General features: G+C 40.2%; 1 protein-coding gene across 8 annotated transcripts in view; it reads right to left on the reverse strand.

Annotated features, from left to right (window-relative positions):
- The window catches only part of LOC116239835 (uncharacterized), an 88,428-nt gene extending 72,076 nt beyond the window's left edge, over positions 1–16,352 (reverse strand). For 4 of the 8 annotated variants that reach the window (XM_090136861.1, XM_090136859.1, XM_090136858.1 and 1 more), the window contains exons 1-5: positions 15,884–16,352; positions 13,998–14,112; positions 13,255–13,341; positions 11,868–12,259; positions 3,667–3,844 (exon numbers count right to left, since the gene is read on the reverse strand). In XM_090136861.1, coding sequence (XP_089992987.1) covers positions 3,722–3,844; positions 11,868–12,259; positions 13,255–13,341; positions 13,998–14,112; positions 15,884–15,889 — 723 coding nt within the window. In that variant the 5' untranslated portion in view covers positions 15,890–16,352 and the 3' untranslated portion in view covers positions 3,667–3,721. Of the gene's footprint in view, positions 1–1,819; positions 2,138–3,666; positions 3,845–11,867; positions 12,260–13,159; positions 13,342–13,997; positions 14,113–14,684; positions 14,740–15,883 lie in introns of those variants that run through there. The other 4 variants (XR_016464910.1, XM_090136864.1, XM_090136863.1 and 1 more) reach the window with 4 other exon arrangements.
- Positions 16,353–18,682: the final 2,330 nt, after the last annotated feature.

Genomic DNA, 18,682 nt, shown 5'->3' on the forward strand with positions numbered 1-18,682 from the left:
ACAGGGCAACAGAGAACAGAGGAAAAAGTAGGAAGAACAGGCAACGATGATCATGGGGATGTAGTAGACACTCCTCACCAGCACGCCTGCCCATACACAACCTCTTCTTAAGACAGGTACTATCTTTCATTTGAAAAAACATCACTGTGATGGCAAGGAGCAGCATGGTATTTTACTTTGTGGTGGCAGAACAACAAACATCACATAGCTTTGTCTCGCTAAGCAGAACACAAACTGAATGGATGAAACAGTTATCTTAAACCAGGCATGCCGTCAGATTCCAGCTTATCTTCCTCTCCACTTCTTCACACAAAAGAAACCTCATCTCCTAAGTAAACAAACACATGAGGGAGCAGCTACATTAATAAAGTGGAAACTCCATGAAGTAGACAAATTATGATCTCATCACTTGTTTTTGGGTATTTATGTTTGTTTTTTAAACATTTTCTTTCTAACCAGACCGAGCTTCATTTACTTGAAAAATTTAAGCAGAGTAACACGGAGGAAAACAGTAGTGAAGACTACGCTACTCATTTTTAAAATGACAATGCAACTTAATTTGATTTAATGCAAACACAACTTGGCAAGAGTAGATGCACCACTACTAAATGAGTCTTTATTCAAAACCAGCAAATGTAAATGTATTTTGAACAACAACAACAAAAATCTCCCCAGCCTTTGGCTAAGTGCAATGCGTGAAGGGTTAAAGTTACAGCCATAAACTACCACTTCTTTTGCAAAGGCAAAGCCTTGTAAATAACCCTCAGGCAAATCATCAACTTCCACATTGCTCAGTTTTCTGTCCTTGAATCATTTATGGCAAAAAATAACTCCTGTGAGGCCCCACGGTGCAGAAACACCCAAGTGCAGGTGTGTCTACGGATATTTCTCTATTTTCTTTCCACCCCGTGTCTGCTCCCCTTCAAACTCATTACTCTGTTCGTTCTTCTATTCTGCAGAAAGAGAGGAGAGCACTTTGTGTTTACGCTTAGTAGCTATGCTTTGACTCAACAAATTTCAGGAAAGTTAGTGCTGAGAAGAAATGTGCGACTTCCCAGCCGTGCTACTCTGTAAGGAAATGAGCTGTGCTCTTTAGGGAAAGAGAAACTGCTCTGGAAGTCTAGACTGAACCCTTCCTTTTCCATTCCTCCTCCTGCTTCCCCTTTAAATGTATTTAAGACAAAACAAAAGAAAGGCGGAGAATGAAAAGGAACTGCTGGGCAGAATTTCCATCCCTGTGTTTAATAAAAGTAGAACTGGACATGGATTTAAATAGTGCCAAAACATCAGCTGGAGGAAAGGGAGGAGACAGATAGAGAAATGACAAGGATGTTGGCAGCATGTAGCTCAACAAAAGGGGAATCAGAAATGAGGTGAAAGGCAGTATATTGCAGGCAGCCAGTCTGACCATCCTATCAAGTTGGATTTGTCTTAAAACAAAACAGATAAGGCAAGCTCTGGATCGACTTGTCTACAACTGTGTCAGCCAAAGGGAAAATCCTACACTATTTAGTGAAGTTACTCTGTTTGAGAGGGAATGTTAGAGATTACCTCCTACGAGCAGCTGTGAGATAGGATCAGAACAGCAGGGAAATTGGAAACAATCAATCAAATAAAGTCAAGTGAATTTTAAAAGACCGCAGAGACTCTATGAATTAAGACAGAGAAAAGACAGGTCACAGACATTAACCAAAATGAACTGAATTTGACAGAAAACTGGAAAAAAATAAAGGCACAAATAAAATGAATTTTTAAAATAATAACAATAATAATCAAGAAATCTCCAAGTAATTTGACATTACTTGATTCATCTGGGGACCAGTAAGTAAAAAGATTTTACCAGTTCAAAAAGTGAAAGATGGACCAAGTGAATGGGAAAAGAATCATAGAATCACCAAGGTTGGAAAAAACCCACAGGATCACCCAGTCCAACCATCCACCGATCGCCAATGGTTCTCACTAAACCATGTCCCTCAACACAATGTCCAAACGTTCCTTGAACACCTCCAGGGTCGGTGACTCCACCACCTCCCTGGGCAGCCCATTCCAGTGCCTGACCACCCTTTCAGAGAAGTAGTATTTCCTAATGTCTGACCTGAATCTCCGCTGGCGCAGCTTGAAGCCATAGAAGAAGTCGCTGTGTATTAAGGAAGAATGGCAAAGGAAAAAAAAAAAAAAAAAACAGATTGTAGATTTAAAGATGTCAAAGATTATGTCAGAGGAATCTATAAAACACACTGGCAGGAGGACCACGAAGAAAGGCAATCCTAAAAGGAAGAAAGCAAGAAAATATATGGGCACATGTGAAGTTAAGAGCAGTATGGAGTGGCACCAAGTCTCATTAAGTTCCTTTGTTTCTTGTATAAATGAGAGCATATATTTTGCTTGAGTCCTTTTGCTTATTTTTAAGGAGAAATGGCAAGGGAAGGAGCATGAAACAAACCCCAGTGACTTTATGTGGCCACTTTGAGAATTTTGTCCATTCTGAGCATGCTCAATTCCTGCTGCATCAGTGCAGCCTGTGTGACAATTTTTCTTCCCTTTATAGGAAAACCAAACCAGAATTACATCACGAGAGCAGAAGGGCAGTAAGATTAGAACTTTCTATTACTCGGGGGCAGAGCTCAGCCAGCACCCTCGCTCTGTCTTCAAACGCAGATGCAAGCTAATACAAACAGCAGCTCTCAGTGCCCTCTGTCACACTCCCTAATAAAAAATAACAAAGGAACACTTTGAACCACCCTTCAACTCCTGCTTCCAGCTGCTGGCACACGTCTCCATATGGAACAGAGGAGAGGAAAGGGAAGGAGTGACAGGGAGGAGTCTGCTAAAGTCACACTGCTTGCATCCTGAGGTTATACTGGACTGCAGCGTGTGCCAGAGCTCAATGTTAGGGTTTGGCTTGTTTTTTGATCAAGAGTAGGAAAGAAGTTTTATCCCTCAAGGAAAATTCTCAAGATTGGGTATGAATGTTAAGATTGTGTGCCTGAATCATCCTGTTAATTCCCTAAATCCCACATCATGTGAGGTTCAGATAATGTTTTCAGCTAGGGAACTTTTTTATTATTTATCTTAAAGGAAAATAAAAAAAAACGGTTTAGAGCTTCTCCCTCTCTAAATCACAGCTGGACCTAGTTTTGTTTTTAAACAAAGTTACCAAATTGCCCTTAAGATGGTCAGTTCCAGTAATCAGCATCAGGGTAATAACAGGCACTCCACTGGTTTCTCTGCTGCCAGACCAAAAATAACCACTCAGCTAAATTTTTCCCCCAAATGTTTATTTCAGCTAAACTGCAATTGGGTCACAGTCACATCTTTTTTAAAACTGGAAAACATGCACCTCTACACATAACATATTTCAAAACACCCAAAAGCATCTCCACCCTTTCTTCTTAGAAGCAGCAGCAAAATAATGAATTTTATCAGATGCTGCCTGTCACTTATGGTACACCTGTGATATACTACAGGAAAAATACTGATTTCTTAAAGAATCAGGGAAGCTTCTGTCGATTATAAAGATTAATAAATATTTTAAGTTCCTTTCCTGTGTATTTTAGCCAGATAGTAAGTTTCATCACCAGAAAATTCCAGCTATTTTTAAGTCAGAACAATTTACTTAAATTGGAAATGCTGTCTTGTAGCCACAAGATCATCCAGTGTACTTACAGAGCAGAGAGTCTGAAGTGCAGGGGCAGCACGAAGTCTGTTTTTTGCTGTCCTTTCAAGGGTCCCACTGCCAGAACACTGAGGATGTTGCTGAAGGCAGAGACTGTACAACAACACTTGATTTGGCAGCTGGCAAAGAGCGATCCTTCTGCATCACGTAGCGATGTAAAGACACTACCTAGAAGAAATTTGAACAGTAATCACTCAGAACCACTAGAAATCATATACTTCATACCACTATAGATTCACATCCCACACCAGTCCTTCCAGGCCTGGAGAAAAGGAGAATGATGCTTAACACCTAAGTAGCATCCCAATCAGTATAAAATATTTTTCTCAGAGACTGGAAACTGATGACAAGGTTTGAGGCTGAAGGATAACACAGAGTTCATAGATAAATGTCATAACTTATGAAATAATTCATCTGAGTGTGTCCACTGGAAGAATGTTAACTAAAAGGAGCAGACTAAAACAATTTTTCTGCCCGTGGTCACTCAGTGTGATAGTGGAAAGAAACGACTATGAGTCAGCTCAACATGGGATGGAGAAAAGTCTGAAGGAGTAGCAGATACAGAGCTGAAGAGATAAAGGCCATCGTAAGCTACTGATGAATACTGGTGAAGTCATATCAAAGGGAACATAACTTTAATCCCCTTAACGCGGAAACATATTTCTTGACGTATGACATTTAACATTAGCTTTTAAAAAGTAGTGAAATGCTGAACGTTTTCATTTGTGACCATTCCTATTCTGAAAATAGAGAGCATGTAAGAATACAAACCGGTCAATCTCAGATGTTTCTGCATCTATATAATGGCATTTGCACAGGCACCCATGTACATGTTCACACATAGTATAAATCATTTAATTAAATTAAACTCTGTAGGGTTTGTTTCAGACCTGCAAAAGGTCTCGTACTTCCAAAAGATATTTTTTATTGTATTAGTTCATGTAACAAAAGACTTTTCTCTTTGATCCTTACAGTGTTACACACGTATATAACACAATCATAAATTTTCTCCCATTCTCATTCTCGTTTTTTCTTTGACCTACAGCAAATGACTGAAAATAATTACACACTACCAGGTAATACAAACAGCGTACTGACACATAAAATAAGAGCAAAATGTTCAAAGTAAGCTTTCTAATAATACACAGCTTCCTAAACTGCACTATGTATATATATTGTGCATTTGTGTCTATACAGGTATACACATACATACAGCCCCAAATCAAAATGGTATTCTTTATGTTTTGTACATAAGTAAAGAATAAATTTGTTTTTACAGCCCCACAATTTACTCTCTGGTGTCTTAAAACAGCAGTAAAGTATTTCAGAGATAGCCATAAAACCACGATCCAAGTTCAATCTCTTCAAAAGCTCTGTTTCAACTCTAAGGTTTTGAAGAGAATTATTTATATCTGATCAGTGGCAAAGTTAACACGTGCTCCAAACTTTTCCAAAGGTTGCATGTTTTCTGATTCAGCCTCTCAGCTGAATCTGGGGCTGGATACAAATCGTTTTCATCAAAAGGGGCTTGCATCACTGAATGCAAAATGCTTCATCTGAAATATATGGAATTCGGGGACAAGTGAAAGGAAGGTAGGGTTCTCACTGCACTCAGTGTGGATTTCTAGTAGGATGTGGATTTGGGGGGGCAAACTTATAGCAGAGCTTGTCACGGCACTCTAGAATTCATTGCTTTCAGAACATGCACCTCTTGTCTTTCCAGCACTGCACCAACCAAAGGTAGCATATCTGAAATGTGGTAAGGTGTGAGGCCTCAAATTTATCTGTAAACAGGGAAGCTGGGAGTGAGAATCAGAGACAACCCCTGTATCTGCAACTCCTGCCTTGCCTTACCACAAAAGGTGGTTAAGAATTATTTGGGTCTCAAGTCTACAATCCCCGCAGCCAGCTGGAACTTTGCACTTTGTTCAGTAGAAGTACAAGAAGCTCAGACGTTGCAGAAGACAAAATAATGAATGGAAGTTCAGAATACTGCTACAGGGAAGATTAAGTTTAGACCTCTTAGTGAGTAAACCCACTCTCACAATTAACACAGTGGTTACGTGCACAAATTAATCACAGCCAATCAGAATAGCTTTAATTCTGCTTTTAACACTCTAGACTAAAGATGCCTTCCTAATAAATACCATAATACTTTATCAGCAGAGTTTTACAGTGAGCATGTAAGCGGGTGCTACACATTAGAAAATAAGTGTATGGAAATTGGCATGCATTCTTACATATAATTCTGTGGTGAAAACCTGGGATTTTGGTTCTCCTAAAGCTTAATTCTTTTCTTCACCACAGGCAGCTGCCCATAAAATACCACCTTAAACAGTGAGAAACATTACAGTCAAAAGGTATCTATTGACTCAGTAACTCAATTATTGCTTCTTTCTCCATCTACAAGGAATTAATTCATGTTACCAACTATGTTTTGTTTGGTTTTTTTTAATGTAGTTTCCAGAAAACCAGGTTTCTGCCATTTTATTTATTGATTTAAGCCTACTAAAAAGTAAACACAAGCCTCAGTAGTGACTGGAAAAGGGACTTCAGGAAGCTTTTCAGCATGTTCCACAGCAACATGTTTTGAGTTTGTTTTTCAGTTGTAGGTTATCCTCAGCTTGAAAAACAGCAAAGATAGCATTTATGAAATTCAAGATTTCTGGAAACCTCTAAGTAATGTAACTTATCAGCTGCTGATTCGGGAACACACTTATCTGTCTGTCTTTAAGCACAAGACCTCACATCTCTTTAACAGAAAGCTTCAATCAAGTAACTAACTTTGAATGTGTACCAAAGTCCTCTGCCAAATGGGGAAGGATCTGGATTGCTGTAGCCACTGAGAAGTGGCTGCGAGGACCTTATTCCTGCAGTGAGGCCCAGTTGATAACCACAATGTGGTTCTTAGGGAGGGTATTCTAATGCCATGAGCACTTACACAATAAAAGCAGATTAAATGAAATGAGACATCAAGACTGTTTTCTTACTGTTGTTTCATCTTTTGGAGATGCAAAGAATTGAATGAACTGCTCGTCTCAGACTTTCTGCATAATCCAATCAAGGATTTGTGCTTTGGTTACTAACTAAGAGAGATTTTAACTAGTGAAAACCCAGGGCAAGTAAGTAACTGATCAAAGCTACATCCTTAGCAGGAAAAGAATCGTACAATGAGGATATAAATTTCCAAGTCAGCCCTCCTTAGTATTTTCAGTAACATAGCTTTGAAAAGCTGTGAGATTGCATTGAGCCATCTCGTAGGCTGGGGCATCAATGCATTTCAAAAAAGTTAAACCCACTGCAGCAACTCTGAATTGGTCTGAAGTGTTCAACTGCCCATTCTGTGCATGTAAACACTGTTGTGCAATGCTGCAGATATTACACTGAAAAACTCAACTGTCTGCCTAAGAAAAGACTGCTTCATGATTTCAGTGAAAAACTGGGTATTGTTCATTAAGGGAACTCTTAATATTTCTGGGTCACGACTGAGTGAAATTCTTCTCTTCTCATAAACTACTGCATCACATGGTATTAAATTAAAAGAATTCCCAAATAATGCAAAACACTTAGGTTACTTCAGCTTAAAATCAAACTTCCCACACACTCCTTCTCAAATGAAAGGCAAAAATCAGAAGAACTTAGATTATCATCTGCATGATTTTAATCACAGCAAAATAGATTTTATGTAATTATTCCTACTCCTTCCTCACAAAACTCTTCATACAACTTTCTCGTGTCAGACATTTTACTGCATGCACTCTCTCTGCAGTCTTTTCTTACACTTCACTGTGCAGCATACACTAGTTTTATACACGACCAAACAACACAAGCCCCTACTTTCAGCTGGAACTTCCATATGCTTTTGTCACACAAATGAGACCAAAAAAAGCTGGTTATTGCTTCCTCTGCTAATTTAACATCCCTGCTTACTTCGGATGGGTGACTGGTCTATAGTCTCCAGTTATAAATTCTTACACAAGTCAGATAAAATGCAAAATGTATTTTAAAGAAGTTGGGTCATTCACTGTGTGAAACTACTTTTCCAAACTGTTTTGAAAACTATAGGTCACATTTCAGACTCATTACTACTAACAGTTTCTAACATACCTTCGCTATACCAGCTTACGAGGTTAACTGCAACCCTTTTAACTATGGATCAACTGGACTTCAGAACAAAGTACACCATTTTAATACGCTTTGTGCAAATTTGTGAGATCTTGAATGAGGCTGCTGTTGTTTAGAATAATTCATTTTGTGTTTGAAAAAAATCCCTGCAGAAATTCACAGCAGTGTCAGAAAAGTACCATATTTGACACTGTTTTCTTTTGTCCTTTCTGAGGACAGTTATTTTTTCGTACATTGGAAGAGTTTCTTAAATAACACAAAGGACACAGTGCCAAATGCTCTCCTTGTATCACTTTTTTCAAAATTATAAATCAAGTTTTCTGCTACTCTTGATGACTTTTTCAGTACTATTTTACACCAGAAAAGAATAGTATAACTTTCTGCTTCTTCAACTGTTCTCAGTGTCCTGTAAATGACATGTGAGAATGTAATGAGTGTTAAGCTCTTCTATCATCACAATATTTGGATTCCTACTCACATATTCAAACAAATTTTGTGAGACTGAATTTAAACCAAGCCTGAGTACTTGTGACTTTCTTAATTGACAACTGACTTCCCAGATATTACGTTTACAAAACTGGAACATCAATAATTCTTCTGCCCTGAACCACAGACACTTGTTTTTCATTTAACTTGTCTTCCCATAAACATATTTTTGCAGAAAGCAATTGCACCCCACACATCCAGTCAGCATCACCACTGTACTTCAAACCTGCTCTTACTCAAAACTAGTGCTCAAACTATTCCCATATAACAGTATAGTAACAACAGCAAGTGTTTACCTGTAGGAGCTTCTTTGCCTTTTTAAGTTACAATGGGGAGACCTGCTTTTTTCACACGTTTCTGTCTACTCCATAATAAATAACTTACCTCTATAAACCCAACCTTCAAAGATACCAATGGGCACCAATGAGGCATGATGGATGTAGCTCATTCTGACATGACACTGTTTACATTCTGTTCCTACTTAAACACAATTCTAAGAACTAATAGCATGTCTGATTCCAGCACATTTAAAAGCATACACTCTTTTTTCAGCTTTTTTTTGTCTGTTGCTGTCTTTGTTGTTCGTTTGTTTGTTTTTAAATACTGCTGAGATGCTCTTATCAGCTTAATGCTTCCTTTTTACTACTCTACTCACCTAGTTTCTTGCAAGTTGTTTTGCCCCTTACTGGGACTCTGTGTGCACAAAGGACGTGGGGATGATGGAGGGATGTCACATGGAGATGACTAAAAATGTCAGCATTTCAAACAAGACTCCTTTCCTTTCCTCTCCTCTCCTTCTGTGGTGGAGCCTTTAAAACAAGTGTCCTCTTTCTCCCTCACCCATGCTATTCTTGTACTGCTCTCTCTCTTGACGTTACTGCAAGCCTCATGATTGAAGAACTAGTTCCAAAGAGAAATGCTCGAGTGAGAATGTCACAACCAGTTCACCACAAATACTGCTACTATTCATAGTTATGCTGAATTCTTCCTGCCCACTATAGATTACATCATTATGCAAAGGCATGACTTAAGACTATGGGGAAAGACTGGCAAAAGGCCTCTTTAAGAAGCATGCCAAACTTCACCAATTCATTTCATAAACAAACCATATGCATAAAGATAATCTTTTTGCATTCCAAGTATTTTCATGCTAGAAAGAGACCAGGTATTTGTTTCTGAACTTCTGTGCACTGCACACATTTCCCTGACTCACATTTTCAGAACAGAGGGGACTAGATCTTATAACAACAACACAAACAGCTCTCTTTTTCCATAGCTTCATTCACCACTGTGGTCACTGCTCTTGGCAGTGACATTTTAGAAGCTGAAAGAAAAGAAGAGAAAATATAACAGAGTTGACTTTCAGATTTTTTTTTTTTGATTTTGAGCTTGAATGTCATCCTCATTCTTAGAGCGCCTGTTTAAATCTTTATCAGCCCATTTTTTTTTTCCTAGGATGCATGCAGGGATATAAGCTTATAATTTGGAAGAAAAAAAAATACACACTAACAAAATACATGAAGAGGAAAAGATCTCCTTTCAGTTAGAGAGGAGACAACAGCAATCAGGGCATCACCGTGTGAGGACACAGTCAGTGGTGACACACATATGTGACAATGAGCCACGCGTGGCTAGAAGCTGGACCCAAGGGCAGAGCATTGTGGTGATCTCGTGACAGTGATTTCACCCTGCTGCCCAGATCAGGTGCTGGGGGCATAAATGTGGCTGGCTGTGGCACACAGACTGCATCAGGAACTGTACAAGGCTGTCATTACAATGATACTGCCATCTGAAGGAGCTGGGGTCAAAAAGAGTAGGGTAAAGGGGTACAAGGGAGGAAGAGGCCATGTTTAAAATATTTTGACACTACAGCATGCTGCCCATAAGCTCCGTATATCGCTTGGAAAGCAGAATGAGGAGAAATGAATGTGTACCAAAAATCTTCCTAGTGTGTCTGTCTTTCCAGCCAGCTAGTCTGGTTTAATTCAGCAACCTCAGAAAGGCTGCTAGGAGCTACAGAGAGGAAAAAACACCTTTGAGGCTGTGTTGATAATATCCATGGTTGGTTACGTCCCACCCAGATTTGTCATCCTCTAGCCATGCTTACTTTCTGCTAGTTAAACTCAGCAATGTCCTCATCAAAGAAAAAGGTCCTCTTTACAGTGCCTGGAATTGTTATTTTGCCTCCTTCACCTGTGAGCCGGGGGCTGTGCTGCACCTCTGCATACGCAGAGAACCCTGGAGGCAGGGGAAAGGTGAGGAGGAGAAGGTCAGAGCAACATGGATACGTGAATACGAACAATTGAGCATACCATGAAGGTGCCCTGCCTACAAAGCATGCCTGGAAATTAATATTTTGGGATAGTGAAAGGCTACACTGCTATGAGGTTGTCTAGGACCACCCACAGGGCTAATAAATTAGGGACTTAGGAAGAGATGAAAGAAGTTGCTTATGCCAAAGGAAAGTAAAAATGTGTTTTGGAAAAAAAACACAAAAACAACTACCATTTTCTCTCTCCTCCCATTCCATTTTCTTTCTGCTGCAAAGAAAAAACCTCACCCATGGCAATCCTGCTATGTAAGATCCCCAGGAAGAGTGGAAGGACAAGAACAGGGGAATTCCATTTACATCAAATCTTGAATCTTGTTCTGCTTGATTTCTCTTTAGCTTTCTTACTTCTTCCCTAAGACTTTTATTATTATTATTATTATTATTATTAAATTTCTTTAGACACTGCAAGAAAAGCTACAGAAGCCACAACCAGGTTTAACTCCATCCCTCTTCTCATTGCCTCCATCTTCAAAGTGCTTTCAAAACGCAGGAAAGCAGCGCAGGGCAGATGCCAGCCCCCCGACCTCTGTCTGTCCGCAGGCAGGCACAGTGTGATTTGTTGCCTGCTGGTTTCCATGGCAATGCAGCCACACTGTAAAGGCAAGCTTCACACAGGTTGGTTTTTTTCCACAGAGGTGCACAAAACAATGGAGCTAAGCCCAAGACACATAAGGAGTTACCATCGCCAGAAGAGCATCTCCCTTGATTTCCCATAACCACTTTTTTCCCCCTCTCTAGTAACGTCTATTCTAAGCAAGCACAGAAGAGCATCATTTCAAAAGTTCATACATATGCGTGTGTATAGAGTATAGCTGTGCACACACTCAGACAAGAGAGACCACACAGCCTATACATGGTCAAACTGCATTTCTACTGACCCCTCTTTACCCTCTTATGTCTGAGAGAGTTTCTTAAGGGCTTTCCTCAGAACCACAAAGCCGGAGCTTTAATTCCTGACCTATTTCCAAAGCTCAATGAAAGCCAGCACAGATGTACACTCACCACAGAAACATCCTGTGATTTTGTAAAGCAATTTAAAAAAAGAAATCTGAACTTGCAAGGCTAAGCACTCTGAAAGCTCTCAGATAAAAAAAAAAAAAAGTCATTACGGAAAAAAAGAAATCAGTTATCGTTTGTTTTAATGTTTTTCTTTTTAAAAGAAAGTAATTTTCATTAGATGAAAGTGCTTAATGGTCCAAGCAAAAATCTAAGCGTATTCAAAGTTCCAGCATAGGTGCAGTAACTTACAGTGAATTGTTTCCTAAGCTTGTGCATGGGCAGAAAGTTCATGTTGCACAGCATGTCCCTCTGCACCACCAGCTTCCTATGGCTCTCCTGCACGAGCTCACCATGCTCCCAACTTGGGCAGGAAGGTGTGGCCGCTCTCAGCGAGACTTGCAGCATCCTTTGGAGATGAGCATGAGCCTCTAAATGTAGGGCATGCAGCATTACATGTAAAGGCTTGAGATGCACACAACAATGTGAGTTGTCGTTCAGATTTGTGGAAGAGGACATCACAGACTCCTTCAAGATGAAGCAAAGAACTGATGTGCTTGATCCATGAGACGTTGTGGCAGTCTTGCCAATATTACACTGTAGAGAGCTGCTGCCAAAGCTGAGTGTCTGACTCAACCCTGAAACTACAAAACACGGGTGCTAAAAAACCCAGAGAAGTACAACCATCTTCCACAGATGCCATGCATCAAAGACTAACTTTGCCTGATGAGCCATAATTGACACAATGACAACCAAGTATCTCAACTGATCATATAATCTTTTTTAAAGAAGCGTGGCAACTTTTCCAGCTATCCACGCTTACTTTAAACACTTCACTTTAAATGCAATGAAATGAACTTTAAAATTGGCAGTTTAGTACAATGAAGCATTTGCAAGGGCTGTAATGTCGTCTTCTCTTATCGCTCCTAATCAGCACCAGTAATTTGCACTTAATTCAAATTATCAGCATACCCCTACCATGGAGGAAACAAACGCATCGTTTGATTGTAAAAGATTAAAAATACCACTCAAAAGCTAATTGGAAAAACATGAGCATGTAAAACACAACAATCGCTAAGTTTTCTCACCTGGATGTGAGAAAGTGAGAATACTTAAATGTAGAGAAATTTCCCCAAAAGTTTCCTCTCTTCGTTTCGCATACGCTATGGACAGGCATGCCAAACCCCAGAGGAACAATCCCACTTTGGGGGAAAAAAGTAAACCACATGCTTTCCATAAATAGCCCTCTCGTCCTTTAAACAAACCCTGTGCACGCAGGCTGTGAGTATGTTACAGTTTAAATATTTTGTTAACCTTCCTCTCAGGAAAGGAAAAAGCATCCCTGACAAACATCTGCCCCCAAAACAATTTATACACGAGTGTGGCTAAAAGGCAGCTTTCCATCTGCTGAGGGAGAGGTACCCTCAATTAGGTGCATCACAAGAAACAGCCTTGCTGTGTGAGAAATGAGGAACAGCAATCTGAGGGGAGAGAAGCGGGTTTCTTTGGATGGATTACGCTATTTAATTAATTAAGTCACATACCAGCATTAATCCAGGCATAAAGGCGCACCAGCCTTCCTTTTAAAACCTGGGCGAGGGGAGATTAAAACTACAAGGGCGACTGCACGGAGCCTTACATTCATTGTGTGAATCCTGGGTTGTAAAAAGCAGACCACATGCAGCGCAGCGTAAAGAAGCAGAAGCAGAGATAATCAGATCAGGCACTAAAAAAAAAAAAAGAGAGAAAAGAAGAGCCTCTGAATGACTGAACTAAGATGGCGAAAGTTGCCATCTACTGCAAGCATCAGCATCGTGGTCACAGCTATCTGCAACACCCAAGCTTAACAATCACGTTGTTTAAAACAGTTCTCTCGACTCTTTATCAATAGGAAGGTTCAGCCATGCAATACATGTAGATCACAGAATTTAAAATTTAAAAGAAGTCATAATTTTTTTTTAGTTATGGAGGAAAACCTGGTGGCATGCTGAGCAGTGGCTCTTATGTATGGTATGCTGCCTTTAGACAGGTATAAATGCAGAAAAAAGGCTTTTCTCACTGGTTTATCTATCCACAAATGTGCACAACTGTTACAATAGCTGGACTGTCTGAGTGAGTGACCTCTCCCAGTCTGCCTCACATCTCAGACATTCAGCAGTCTATTTGGGCTCCTACCACATTTGTCCTTGAGTTTCAGAGTCTGAGAATTCTCTGCTATAGAAATGTTTCAAGTAGGGTCACAAGTAACATCACTCCTTTCTACCTTCTTCACCAGTGCCCCCAAGAAAGGGGGGAGGGAATTTAAAACATCACCTAATAGGCAGATATTTGGAGGGAAAGAGCGTATTGACTTTTCTAGAACAGGCTATGAGCTGAACTCACTCTTTGCATTTCCAGCTAGAGGTCCACAGTAAACACACATGGCTGCAGAAGTCTTGCCAAAAGGAGAAGGCATTCCTGGGCTCCAGTTGACCCCCATGAAATGACTCGAGTCTCCCTTAAAAAAAAAAAAAACAACCAAAAAAACCCCACGTCTTGTTATGATCTTGATGGATGCTGTTTCAGCAGACCAAACCATCAACCCAGAAGGGCAAATGCAAGTCAAGTTCTTCATACATTTTAATTACAGTTTACACAAAATGAAAGTCAGGTTAATAAGCTCAGTTCATAAAACATTAATAAGAAGTGGCATTTTTTTGCAGAAGATCAGGGGCTTAGCCTTCAAGGAGCTGATGAGAGAAAACATGTTGCATGCAAAAGTCACCTGTAGTCCTCAGGTGAGGAAGAGGAGGAAAAGGTGCAAGGGATGGAGAAAGGAACAGGGGATTTTAATAAGAAACTTTCTGAAAATAAGCTGCAGATCTGAAATGTTTTCTCCCATGTGTCATTTCAAGATGATTAATCACACACAACATCAGGGAAAGGCACCCTGTACCTCCCAGCAGCACTGCCAGAACTGGGTGGAAAGAGGCCTTGCACATCATCTAGCTCCTTGCGTTCAATTCCCTTCTGAACACGTGGTGGGGAGGTTTAATACACAATTCACAGTCTGTGGCTAAAAACCCTTACCTCAGTTTCTAGTACTCCTCCCTTTTAACTTCCAGCTTCTGAAAGGAAAACAAATCTGCAAAGAAATATTTTTCTCCCCCTTCATTTAGTCTTGGATCTATTCCTGATCAAGAAAGAGAAACAAAGTTCTTTCTGAAAGCATAAAGCCTGCCAGCACAGGGTGCAAAATGCAGGACTTCTGTGTGAAACAAACTCTGGCAGCAAACTAAGCTTGGTATCTTGATTTTCTTCAGAAAATCTTGTAAAACTGGTACAACAAGCCATTGTGAGCAGCTGCTTTGAGAATATGCTCTCACAATAAACAATCTCTGATTTACACACAGGAACTACATATGCCTAGACAGTCTTTTATACGCTTACTCCTGAATATTTCAACAGCCCTTTTACCCTGATTCTCTCACATTTTTTCAACAGATAGGTGCTAAGACCTTATGCGTCTGCAAGCATTGTTAAGGGATTTTCTTTTTTTTAATTTGTATTTTCTTTAAATCCTACTATTCCACACCTTGAAAGAACATCCAAAGGACTACTCACTCTGTAGCATTACTGGTCACGCTATAAGCAAAAAAGCCAACCATACATGCTGTGCTCACAACCTTCACCCATCTAATCCCACAACAGAAACAACATTCACCTTCTTACAGCAGAACAGGGGCAGAAAGCAGGCATTCCTGTCCCACACCCTGGTCTTGCTGAGGGCTCACTGACTTCCAATCCAGCCCCACATGTTTCCTGCAGCTAATTCTGTGACATGTGGCTAGAAGTTAAGCCAAAGCACTGATTGCTTCTAGAAGCAAAATTTGGAGAAGACAAAGACTTGGGATGGATAGCACAACTTTCAGAAGAGGGGCACAACAATTTGATAGCTAAAAACAGTGAGTTGGAATAGCCTCTGGGTCAATATGAGCATGAAATAACGCATGCTCAGTGCAGGGTATTTATTTGCAAGCTTTTACATTCTCTGTTGTGATTCTGCTTGTTGTTTTACACTCTTTAAGGCACAAAGCAGTGCCTGCCCATGCTTGCCCACATAACTGCTGTATATCTCCATGCCCCTCCCAAGCTATATCCCATATCTCATCCCTCCTTTGAGCAGGGTCCCACCATTTCTGAGCATCCTCTCTTCTACTCCTTTCCTGCAACTGAGCTGCACAATTCATCTCCTCTCCCCTCCTTCTCTCTGCAACCCTCAGTCCTACCTCCATGCTGATGCTTCCGTAACACTGGTGCAGTGGTTTTCCAGAAGCCTTACTGTCCAGGGAACAGCTGCTTGACAAAGACCTTTTGCTCTCACATCACTTGTTCCCTACTTGTCACACCACAGCACTCCCAATTGTCACCATGAACAAAGCAGTCTTGCCATTGGAAACCACACCTCTGTCTAAACTTGTCGCTTCATCCCTAAACAGCCAAAAATGCATCAGAACCAACACAGCTGATTTGCACATCAGCAAACAGAGTGGATATGGATCCAACTCGGCCAGGCTCAGAGCCAGTAACCACACAGCACCAACTCTCTATGGTCAGCACTTCACAGTTAACCTCTATCTCATCAGCAACAGCTGCTCAGCAAAGGTTCCTCAGTTCCCAATATCTTTCACCTGAGAAGCCCTTGATCAACTCAGGGATGTGCAAGTAGCTCTTGAACCTGGCTTATTGGATGGGGAAATCTTCTGCTCTATTGTGGTCCCCACGTTTGTGTAAACTGTGCTCAGCTTAATTTTAGTTAAGGCTACGTTTCTCTCTATCTCAGCAGATAGAGAATCTGCATTATAATAGCTCTGGCTTTCAACAAAATGAAAAGTAACGAGCATTACTCCTAATAAGCCAAAGGCACACAAGAGAGCTCAGTGATGTCTGTGCTGGCAGGCTCGTGTGGCACACCTGCTTCAAAGGGAATGGCTGAAGCATTTGGCTAAAAGGCATTCCTCAGTTGTTTGTGTAATGTTTTAAGAGCAATCCTGAGGTGAAAGCAGTTCATAAGGAATAAAACAGATAGGTTCTCTATGGCGAGAACAATTGCAAACTATTTGTTCACCCACTTGTCATCTAGCCTTTATTTCCAGAAAGAATAAACAACGTCTCTAAATGTTACTCAAACAACTACAAGTGCTGCACATAAACCAGAGCAGTCCAACCTTAGTGCAATGGGCATGTATGCCAGCAATTTAACTGCAGCCTAAAGCTATGTCTAACTTGCTTATGCACAACTATTTACGATAGCGATACCAAGAAATTCAAACCATCATAAGAGCTGATTGTTCTTTTGATTTCCTTTCAACATTAATGAAAAGCCTGCGAGCAAATGACGTTCTCCTCACCTTGAAATGACAGGGAAAGTGAATATCCAAGCCAGGCTCTGAGGACTACATATAGCTTTTAAGGTTCAATCTGGACATCCTAAAGCAAATTTTTCTAAACTTGCATGCCCTCAGATCTCATCTACTGAGCACTTTCTAACACAGAACAAGGTTTGAAATGTACTACTCCTCTCGCTACAAAGAAAAATATACACCCAATCCTCCAGGCAATACTTTGAAAATGTACTCCTTCATGCCTTTATATTTAAATAATGACTTTTGACAAAAACTTACTATGATTGTATTTAAGACCTTTGTTGTTCGCTTTTCCTAACTAGATCACATCACCAGTGATATCATTACTCTTCCCTAGGAATCCCAAGTTAGAATGTCAAGACGGACAGAAAACCCTCAAAGTTGTGAGGCAGCATTATCAGCATTATCTCCTTGTCCGGGGCTGACATGAGAAGTCTTCTCATCATGCTTTCTGTGCAGGTCCACCTAGTAAGGCAAATCCAATTTCTGAATGCAGGAATTGATCACAAACAGGTCTGCACTGGTTCGATGACATAGAGTAATTTAAAACATTTGTTTACTTTCTAAAACCTCTTCTTCTATTCCTCTCCTCAAGGGAACGGATAAACATAAACTTTTGCTAGAAAAGATATCTAGTTATCTACTGTGGCATCAGATTGAGCAGGTATATGCACACTTTAGTTTGTATCTACAAAGTTACTTATTAGGGCATAAAATAAGAACTAGACCAAAGCCAGCTTAACAAGTTTTTGACAGCCAAGAGCAGCTACCAACCCTACTGTCTGTTGTACATTTGAAAATTTGCATCAGTTCTGTATGGGAACTGTTGAGTCACAAGCACGTTTCAGCAAGTTCAACAATCTGTAATTCTTAAGCTCTCTTTTAAGGTTGTAGCACCTGACCTCAAACTTTAGTACTTATTCTATGTTCCTGTTTTCATTTGATTCAATTTACCTATTGGTTCATGTATAAGCAACAGCAACATCTTTCCTATCCCAAAAACTAGAAGTTGTACCTACGGCACACACTATTTTGACAAAACTTTAGAATTTGATATTTGCCTTTTCTTTTGTTCCTTCATACACCTTTCTCATAGTTTCTATTTACTTTCTTCATTGTCTTTGTTTTCTACCATTTTTATACTCCCATGGTATTTCCCTTTCCCTTTCCCTTCCCCTTCCCCTTCCCCTTCCCCTTCCCCTTCCCCTTCCCCTTCCCCTTCCCCTTCCCCTTCCCCTTCCCCTTCCCCTTCCCCTTCCCCTTCCCCTTCCCCTTCCCTTCCCTTCCCTTCCCTTCCCTTCCCTTCCCTTCCCTTCCCTTCCCTTCCCTTCCCTTCCCTTCCCTTCTGTAAAAGCCATCTTTAGGCTGGCTATGCTATTAAGCAGTTAAAAATACTACAATATGAAAGAAATGTCATTAAAAAACTGACCAATGTTAATCATGTCTCACTCTATTTAACCGTAAGACAATTAACATTTTTCCTTCTTACTACACTTTACAGGAGAAAGTTACATCACCTCACACCATTTTGCACTTGTATGCAATTTACAGTACAAATTTGTATTTCAATTTCCTAGTCTGCTGCCAGCAGCATTTCTTCCTTGGGATATTAAGGAGAGATGCTGGATCTTGAGGTCATTCTATTTGAAATATCATTATTTA

This window comes from Phasianus colchicus, chromosome 3 (assembly GCF_987193195.1).
Source record: "Phasianus colchicus chromosome 3, bPhaCol1.hap1.1, whole genome shotgun sequence".
NCBI lineage: Eukaryota > Metazoa > Chordata > Aves > Galliformes > Phasianidae > Phasianus > Phasianus colchicus.